The sequence below is a fragment of the Diuraphis noxia genome, unplaced genomic scaffold (assembly GCF_037042655.1).
Source record: "Diuraphis noxia isolate RWA-SAM2 unplaced genomic scaffold, SU_Dnox_SAM2 contig0003, whole genome shotgun sequence".
Lineage (NCBI taxonomy): Eukaryota > Metazoa > Arthropoda > Insecta > Hemiptera > Aphididae > Diuraphis > Diuraphis noxia.
In genome coordinates, this window is record NW_028301713.1 from 64510344 (window position 1) to 64520923 (window position 10580).

The window sequence follows — 10580 nt, forward strand, 5'->3', positions numbered from 1 at the left end:
TAATATACTCACTGCAGTATAATATAGACAGACGTGCAATATATATGACGATGCAGACATGCAGTTTAATGGAGGTACCAACTAACGATATAATATGTACATTGTACCTATAGGCACGTCTGGCTGGTATTGAATTGGTTCCGGAATCCCTAGCCCACATGCCGGATTGGTTCCCATTTGGAAAAGATATTTCATTGTGTTAATCCAAATCAGGTTCCAGTTCAATTACGTGCACATTTTCGTTCTCAACTTTACAGGCTAATGATCTGCACTTTAAAATAGGCTCGATTTAATATGTTCGTTGACGATCGTTGGAGTCTAAGTCAATCAATCATCACTAAGGTATAATACAGATTAAAAACAACAAAATATGATACATAAAATTTCCATAAATTTGAAACAAACTTTCTTCAAATATCCTGTAAGTTTCCCATTGATGTACTCATTCATTCAATTTTCATGTATTGGTTATTTCTTTCTGGTTTGCTAGTAACTTTCCTTTTCCTTTAATACTGCGAAATGTAAAATAATTTATTTCTTGAATACCGTTCAAAATCTACTTAAAATTAAATATACTACATGGGTGATGGTAAATTCTTTATTTAGTTTACCAATTATACTTAGATAGGTACATATGATTTCATATTGCAGGAGGATGTTAAAAAAAAATTGTAACTCTGACATGAACTCAAACGGGAACCGATTCAACTAACTCAGTAAAATATCTTTTTTAAATAGGAACCAATTTGACTACTCCTGGTCAAGTATATAGTGAGTATTACTTTCTTTTGTCTTTTGTTAATTAGATTGCCCATTTAAAAATAAAACAATAAACAAATACAGGTTAACCAGGGGGTAAAAATAATATTTCAAGTATAATAAATTCAACATTTGTAAACTAAAACATATTCAGAATAATGAAAATAATTTATTAGCACCAACTATATTAATACAATATTTTGTGTATGAGTCGCTTATGAGTAAAATAAAATATACCAAAAAAATAAGGTAAATATGCTAATAAAATAATTTAGTTAACTCGTTGAAAAACTAGTGAGTTAGGAACTGAAAACAACATTGTTTATTAACGGCAAGTTAAAATTGATTCTTTTTAAATATATAGCTCTAGCTTGATTAAAGAACCGAGTCATGGCTAAATAATATTTTTGATGTTAGTAATGTTTTAATGAAAAAGACAATGTTGTATAAAAATAAATTTAAAAAATAATATAACTCAAGAAAAAAGTTAAATACAAATAAATACAATATTAAATTACAGTTAATGATAAACAAAACACTAATATTTGATAAGAGTATACAAGAAAAAGAATAGATAACATCAGACATTTAATAAATGTTAAACATGATAGTGATTCTGTAGTCAGATTAAGCAGTACATTGTAACCAAAACACAACTCATATTGTACACAACAAAATAAGATAAAATATTTGGTGACAAAGTGACAAACATTAATTATTTTAAGATGGTAATATTTTAAAAATAAATATATTATTACAAGCAGTACAACAATCAATTAACTTAAAATGTGAAAAATAGAAAAAGTAATGCATATAAAACACCACTGGGACGGCTATGAAATGGCACAAAACAATTTACATTCCGAGCCACACAGGTTTTGTCCGGCATCAATATTTTTTTACTGTATCAAGCGATTATACCTAAGACTGTATTATGATTGTAAATGTTATTATTTCATAACACCATTGATATAATATGTGTATTTAACAATTATATATTTAAAAAACTTAAAAAATATTTCATACCTACACATTTAAATATTTAATATATTATTAAAACTTAAAAGTATAAAAATAATACAATTAGAACATAGTGTGGCGTTATTAACAATTATTATAGATACAAATCTTAATATGTAAGTGGCTCGGTAGTGTTTGTAAATTAAAATAATAACAAAAAAAAAATTGTTTTGTTACAAACATTTTAAAGTAAAAATTAGATATAATAAAATGGAAGCACTAAATACCTTTATAACAGAAGACATAGATAATTATTTTTGAGATTACAAACATCAATTTATAATAAAAACAAATAACAAAATAAATATTCTATAATATGTTTGTATGTAATTCATTTTTCTAACAATCTTGGATTTCTATTTAAGCGCATTATCAATGCAGAATAACAAAAATATAAAAGCCTCTTTAAATTACCCTATATATAAAATTATCTAGAGGCATTTAATATAACGACATATTATAATATAATTTATTAATTCGTTGCAAAATTGTCTTATTTGATGATTGAAGCATCTATATATATATATAGGTAACTCAACAATTAAAGTTAAAGCTCAATTATTATGTCAATTTGATTTAATACTCTTAAACCAAATAAATATGTTTAATGTCAAATACAACTCTAAGCACCACTAATCAATGTAAATATAAGGCACATGTCGACCCGTTGGAATGATTTATTTGCCAAAATATAGAAAATAAATTTTTTTTGAAATTTGTATTATTTATTTTATTTATTTACTTCTAAACCGATAATCAACAACTATTTTTTTGTGTTAATGAATTATAGTACTGTCAATGAGCCCAAGATTTACAACCTATCATAAATGGTGCACAAAGTGATTTATACCAATTACTTTGTTATAGCTTAATATAAATACTTAAATAATATAGAACACCTGTTAATGGCCATGGTATTGAAGGCGCATGGAAGTTATTAATAATGGTACCATGGTTGACGTCTAACCCAACATAATCGTATACCAGTGTCTGTTCTTATTTTGATTGAAGCTGCTTCAGCTGCTCGTACAGTTTCTTTAACAGACTGCATTAGGTTCTGTGCATTACCCACCAACATGTCTGTAGCTTCTTGATCTTCTTCTGAGCCATGGGCTCCCAACATAGTTGCTTTGACTGTGGATAAAATTTTTAATTGAGTACCAATGGTCGGTATACGTTCACACACTTGCAGCAAGTTCTAAAAATTAAATTAATTAAAATTATAACATATAAGGTAATTAATTAATTTTCATTCATTTTTAAAACAAACTTACAGTTCTCATCCTCTTATCAGTGCACTCCCTAGCCAATTCCTTGGCTAATCGTGTCACTTCTTCTGAAGCTTCAGCAATTGCTTTAGCACAAGCAATAAGATCACGTTTGGTACCTGTCTGTCCACGAACCAGTTGAGATAACCTGCCCATCAAAAGTGCCATTTTCTTTGCAGCAGCAATAATCTTGTTATCTTTGCTAGACCATTGTCTAACTTCTTGATGAAGTCCATGAGCAGCGGCCATAATAGGTTGATTAGGTAATGGGGCATGCTTGAACATTTCATCTTCGTCATCAGTTTCAGCAGGTAATGGAGGTCTTGGTGGAGGTGCCTGTTCACCAGGCAATGGTGGACGAGGTGGAGCTATCTCAGGCTCGATAGACAATTCATACAGGTCTGGTACAACAGTGATAGCTCCACGCACACCACGGACTGCATCCAACAATACATTGTTAGATTCTCTCCAACGTTTAACAGCTTGATCATTATTGGTATTTAATGCTACAGGTTTAGCATCTTGAACCATTCTTGCCACAGCAGCTTGTAAGATATCTGCTGCTCTGTTTAATGTTGCATGGAACACAGGATCCTCAGAATTGTCAGCCTCTTGCTTGGCAACTTGATATACTCTATTTCCTAAACGAGCAATAGCTGTTGTATGTTCTACCATTTTATTGGGGTCGTGCCTGGCAATAGCATCCTCACACAATTTGGCATGTTTACGCATTTGATCCTCTATAAATAAAAATAAATCAATTAAATTTTGGTACTAAGAGCTGAAAAAAAAATGTTATACTTTTATACTAACCAGATAGTCGAATAAAAGTTGCTGAATCTGTAGCTTCATCGCAGAGATTTCTAATGTGTGTTGCTGTATCAGCATACTGAGAACATAAATTGTCAAAATGCTCTCCAGCTACTTTATTATCAGAGTATTGTGATCGGATTTGTCCAGCATTTATCAACTGAGGTCCGAGAGATTCAAGCTGTGTGGCAGCTTGATTTAGAGCTTCGGACAACTTTTTTCCACCACTACCAGTTGCAGCTACTAATCGTCCAGTTCGGCCTGCACGTTTTGACCAGTCAGATAATCTAGTTGCTCGATCAGCAAAGTTTGCTTCTCTACCAGGAGTTCCTTTAAGTAAAAATAAAATTTTCTTTATATTAATTAAGAAAAATGTGACAGTATATGCTAACCTTTTGGTACATGCACAGCATCTGTAAATTGTTTTAATGGTGTATTTATGTCAACAAAATCTTCTACAACACGACTGACCACTGCATCTTGTATCATTTTTTTCAACTCATCTAACTTGTGAGATAATTTTCTAAAAATCATACCATTAAAATTATATGCTTAATATGATATACAATAAATATAAAAAGAGTAAAAAATAAATAATATTTACAGATGATTACCTGGCTATTTGTTGCGCTTGAGGGGAATTACCTTCACCTCGTCGACACAAATCACTTAGTTGTTGAGATAACATATCAACCTCATCACATAGATTTAATATTTCTGCTCTTTGAACACCGGGAAGTCCATCAGCCACCTAACATTTTATAATAATATTGAATAATTAATTATGATGAGATGACATAGACAAAATGTATGATATCTATGATATCTAATTTCTTCACTAATAATTTACCCGATGTGCTTCATCAGTTATCAATGAAATTGCCCTTTGTCCCAAGCCATTATCATTTCTTTCTGGATGTAACAACCATTGCCTAGCTTGATCCAATTGTCCACCAAGTGTATGAGCCACTTGCTGTCCTTTAGCAGCAACTCCACTTTTTTCTGTGTCATTAACTGCTCTTGTTACTAGTTTTACTAACTCTCCAATTCTTTCATCAATGCTACGTGATAAGCTTTCTGCTTGAGCAGTAGCACCTTTTCCATCGTGTCTTAGTTCGCAAAGAGCATCAGTCATAGTGTTGATCTCCGAACACAATTTCTGTATAGGTTCTCGAACTTTAGGTGAACAGCGTTCTGATATTAAATGAGATTGTTCAAGTAACTGACGAATAGACTTTTCACCAAGACCACCAGGCATTGACAATGGTTCCTAGAGAATAATTACATTTAAAATGTTAGTAACAACAATATATCATTTAAAACTTACTTGTAACCAATCGTGAGCAGTATGGACTTTACCTTCAATTACATTAAGAGCTTTTCGCATTACAGTTATGTTATCAGCTTCCCATTCATCTTCATCATAAGTTGTTAACTGTAATACTCTTATTATTTCTAATAGCTCTCCTGTCATTCGGCTAGTGAGATAATCTCTATTCTCAGCTGCTTCAGCTGCACCTTTACCTCCTAGAGTTTATCTTAAGTTAATATAGTGAAGGTAATAATAAAAATGAAGGTATTTAAAAAAATATATTTTTCAATTTTACCTTCTGAAAGAATATGAATATAAATTTTCATGCTACATATTAGTATTGGAGCTAATGTCTTCACTTGATCAAGGCATCGAATAAGTATATCTCGGTGTACTTGATGAGTAAGCTCTTTTTCACGGGCTCCTACTTCTCGGGAAACCTATGAATAAAAAAGGAAATTTTAATTAATTTAAAACTATTTAAAAAAAATCTAATAATTCAACTTACTTTACTTAGACATGGACTTAGATCTTTAAGAAACTGCACTAAATCTTCCATACTTTCAATTACTTCGGCAACAGCTAAATAATCTAAAACTTTTTTACACTCTCTAATGATTTTTCTAACTTCTGATTCATCGAAACACAACAACAAGGATGATGTTCCTTGCAAAATTCCTCTGGATCCTTCTATCAGTTTTCTGCGGGCAGGTCCACTATATGGATCTTGTTTTAACATAGCTGAAGCTTCTTCAAGTAAACGAGATGCTCCTTCAACTCGATAAAGTGCTGAAGGGAGATCTTGTTTGAGTATTGGATCATCACTACTGTTTATAGTTTCTTTGCCCACTTTGATAAGGTTCATAACTGCACGACTAACAGCTTGAACCGGCTTTTCCAAATCTGGCATTGCACTTCCATCTTCAGCATCTTCGTGTAAAATTACCAACCTAGATACCTACAAGTTAAACAAATATATATTAATAATATTTTAAAAATGTTTAAATACACATATATTACTACATAATATACTACATACCTAACAAATTTAAATAACATAAGTTTTATTGTTTTATACTACTGTTAACACATATCTCTATGGTATGAAAATTATATAACGAAACATAATGCGCTTTTAAAGTAATAAACTATTAATATACTGTATGAATACTAAGTAGTAAGAACCTAACTAGTAATTTAAAAATATTGAGTGTTAAAGAGTCATTTGGAATCCATATGTATATCATGTTCTACTCTAAAAATAGTAATGTTTTGTCCCAACTGTTAGACTACATCAGATATAAAAATAGAGTAGTTAAAGGGTAAACTAAATTATTTCTATATAGACACCTCTCTTGGGTCCTTTTACTCAAGGAAATATAAATATATACAAGAAACTTTAGTTTGAAATAAATCCTGTCTTGAAAAATGTATTACCAGAAGAATCACATTTTATATAAATATTAATTTAAATATAATTCATGATGTTTCTTAATATAATTTTCAACTCACGAGAAATAACAAAAATATGACAGGATAATAAATTAATTGTAATCATTTAAGACTAATAACTTGCATAAAATAACATCTAAACGCATCCAATACAAGTATATTTTTAATTTAAATGCAATAAACATAGGCATTATAAAAAATTAATTAATAAGTAATTAAGTATTAAAATTTTTTAATGTGTAGGTATTATGTAAGTAATAACTATCTTCAAACAAATAATATTAGTATAACTACTAATTATAATTTATATGCAACTGTTTATAGATTAATAGCCAATAGGTGTATCGAGGTCACAAATATATGAATAATCCTTAAGAGGATGCTACCCATGCAATATCATGCACAGTAGTGTATGCAGAATTTTATTTCAATTAGGGTTTTACATGAGTAAATAGTAAATAATTTAAATAATTTGCTTAACAAATTTTGAATAATTAGTTACCTATAACAAATAATATGTATTTTTTATATTAGAGTGAATTGACATATCATCAAACTTTTAGATAAAAACACAATCTATGCTCAAGTATTGGCTTTTATTATATATTTTAATTTTCAAAGAAAATATGAGCATTTTTAATTTGTGATATTTTACATACCCATATCTTGCTTGAAAATTAAAATATCGATTAAAACGCCAACCTTAAGCACAAATAATGTTCATACCTAAAAGTTTGATGATAGGTTAAACTTTAATATAAAAATTTACAGTACACTATTGAAACTAATGAACAAAAATTTGCCATGTCGTATATGTATAAAACGAAGACAACAAATGCATGGGTAACATTTTCTGAACTTGGTGTTTTAAATTTTTAATAATTGCAGCTAACTCCCTCTCTCAAAGTTGTAATAAATGTGCATCTATTATGTCAAACAGAAAGTGTATTAATTTATAAAACATAAATATTATTGTTACCTGTTATACATTTCAAGTTATACCTACATTATATAAGTAGTTGTAATTAATATAAATATGATATGTTAAAATAATCTATATTATTAATTTTATTATTAGGTATCTATTATTCTATATTTATGTATCATATTAATGCACTATTATATGTCAATATATATCATAAATATTATACATAAAATATAGTTAAAAAGATTATGTATTAAATTATTCAATATAATATGCACTAACAATATTTATCAAAAAAAGTTAGGATATATTAATCCAGGTATTAATCACTAAGTTATGAAATCATTTGTTAATTTGTTTTTTAAATAAAAAATATACCTAATATTAAGTTTAAAAAAAATAGCTTATAATAAACCTTAAAGGTAATTTATTAAGTTTAAACACCTATTAAAGTTTTTATTCTAATTATAAATTTTACAATTTTATAAAATGATATAAAAAAACTAAATTCCTTTTATCATTAATAGGTACTAGGTAATGCATTTGGTATTTAGTTTGAATCACTAAAAGTAAACAGACAAATATGATTTTTTTTTAATGCTTTCTATTAAGAGAATTTTCATTATCTTATAATATTTATCTATAAGACTTCAATGTCATGTGAGTCCATGGGCCATGACTCATGCTCTTATCAAAATACTATAGGTAAATTTAAAAAAAATGATGTTAACATTTACTACTGTACTTGTATATTGCACTTTTTGTAATTTTATCAACATTACAAAGATAAAACAAATTCCTCAACATAAAATTGTATAGTTTTGATAGTGCAATCAAATATTATAAATTATTATATGTTTAATAATAAGTATCCTACAGGAAATCAATAATAAAACTCATTAAACTACACCAAGTTTTCTTTGAATATTAGCACTCATCTGACCAGCTGACCTACCACAAAAAATTGTTTACCTTGTCTCTTTATACAAATGTACTGAAATAATAAAAAGAAACTGTCTCATCAAGGATTACTAGGTAGGTATTCTCTTAGGTAAACCAGGAAACTCAAAAAACCTACGTTCAGTGATCAAAGAGTTTACTACAATGAATTGCAGCAGCAACAGCCACTGAGCATACAAGACGGTAATTGTACTCGTAAATCAATCATCGGGTCAAACATTTCAAACCAACATGATATGAACATGATGGAAACATTAATTGAAGGATTGGCATGAGTCCATCACACCACATTATACACAAAAAATCCTTGAGATCAGATCAAAAGAAAAAAAAATAGAAATAATAATGAAGTGGGTACATTATATATTATATACATATAATTTTTCATTATTACAAAATTATATTAAAATTGGGTCAAGCTCGCAGACGAGGAAAGTGACAAGTGTAACACACGCACACGAGCACAATAACGTTCGATTATATTCCGCGTACACGACAATAAAATATATAATAGGACAACGATTAAGTGAGGAGTGTTGTTGGCATTGGATAAGAACGACGGTTGCGGCAGCAGCAGATGGTCGTCCTAAAAGTTCGAGTCTGATCTCTACGAGTATATATTACACATAATTCTGCCTACATACCTACGTCTGAATTGATATTATAATACAGTTAAGGCAGAACGTATTAAATAAATTCGTATCGCATCGCACATTACAACAATTACTGAATACATTAAATTATTATTATTACCTGTTGAGCGACGGGTTCCAATATGCTCTCGATGGTTTTCGTGTGAAACACCGGCATTTTGAGGGGGGGGGCGGAAAATTCGAAAAAAAAAGGATTCAAAACCCGGACGAAACTCTCCGTACAGGATAATATTATTATTATAAGGTACCTATTTGTCTGTCGGGCGCGCGCGCCAACACACGCACAAACGCGAACTGTCACGCGGGCGTCGGCGAGGAGGGTAGGGGCGGTGCGGCGCACAAAGGTGCAAAAAAACGGGCGCACACAGCAACACGAGCACAACACCGTCAATGGACCAGCGAAATAACCATTTATAGGAAACGACGTCGACTTCTTAAAATAAACACAATTCTACTGCGGCAGTGTGCGGCTCGGCAGACGTTTCAGCAGCGCGCAGCAGCAGCAGCACTGTGCTGCCGTAGCCACTCGCCGCCACACCTCCTCGCGCGCACTCCCACCAGCAGGACAGACACTCGGTTTGGTAGTTGCGGTAGACCCGTCCCCCCACCCCACCAACCGCCATCGCATCGGCCGAAATGTCGTCCGTCGGACCGAGTTTATGGGATATAATATTATTATACATTTTTTTTTTTTTGGCGCCTACTGGCGCCCACCGCGATAGAATTAAAAAAAATAAATATTTCAATCGATTCATTTGTAATAACATTATTAATAATTATGACGGTGATATTTGGTTTAGATGATTAATGATAAATAAATATTGTTATCGACAATATCGTATTATATTTTTTTAATTTAGAATATTTTCAAGGGAAGAAAAACAAAACCACGTACGGAAATTTGATTGCTTATAAAATACCTATATTATTTCTACACGCTCAGAAAATAATTCAACAAACGTGCCTATATATTAATCCCTATTAATAAATGTTTTTGTTTCATTGAAAAAAAATAAAACCCCTGTTTTTTTTACTACCAGTTTCGACAAACAGAAGAAATTAATTATTTTTATAGAGATACTAGAAAAGAGAATCCAGAGGTTAATAGGCCAAGCTGTGCTAACGTATTTCGTGAGTCGTAGGACATTAGGCCCTGCAGGGCCCCCGCACGTCCACACAAGATTGGGGTCAGAAGGATACGGTACTGCAGAGTGCAGGGGCCCGGCGTTCATGTTAATAATTTATTATTTCAATATATATTAGAAAAATATTCGGTGTTTGGCTTTAGTTCTTTTTTTTTTTTTTTTTGTAAGGAGAACCCGCGGCAACATAGACCATTGGGTATGGGGTGGTACGGTAGGGGTTATTTTTGTATGTTTGTTTGTAGGTTTTTATGTGGGTATAGGGTTGTAACACGTGTT

General features: G+C 30.8%; 1 protein-coding gene across 1 annotated transcript; it reads right to left on the bottom strand.

Moving 5' to 3' along the window:
• Positions 1 to 908: 908 nt before the first annotated feature.
• Vinc (vinculin) lies at positions 909 to 9651 on the bottom strand. Its single transcript, XM_015510317.2, has 10 exons — positions 9260 to 9651; positions 5678 to 6127; positions 5465 to 5609; positions 5185 to 5384; positions 4708 to 5127; positions 4472 to 4608; positions 4250 to 4380; positions 3861 to 4187; positions 3054 to 3787; positions 909 to 2977 (listed from the first exon to the last, which is right to left on the bottom strand). Exons 1-10 carry the CDS (start codon positions 9314 to 9316, stop codon positions 2717 to 2719), a joined length of 2862 nt encoding a protein of 953 aa, XP_015365803.1. The 5' UTR covers positions 9317 to 9651; the 3' UTR covers positions 909 to 2716.
• Between the last annotated feature and the right edge of the window lie 929 nt (positions 9652 to 10580).

Excerpts from the sequence above, each read along its gene's own strand:
- Vinc (XM_015510317.2), bottom strand. The coding sequence starts at position 9,316 with ATGCCGGTGTTTCACACGAAAACCATCGAGAGCATATTGGAACCCGTC. Across the intron at positions 3,788-3,860 it reads AACTTTTATTCGACTATCTG|AGGATCAAATGCGTAAACAT; the intron begins GTTAGTATAAAA and ends TTTTATTTATAG. Across the intron at positions 2,978-3,053 it reads CTGATAAGAGGATGAGAACT|AACTTGCTGCAAGTGTGTGA; the intron begins GTAAGTTTGTTT and ends TTTAATTTTTAG.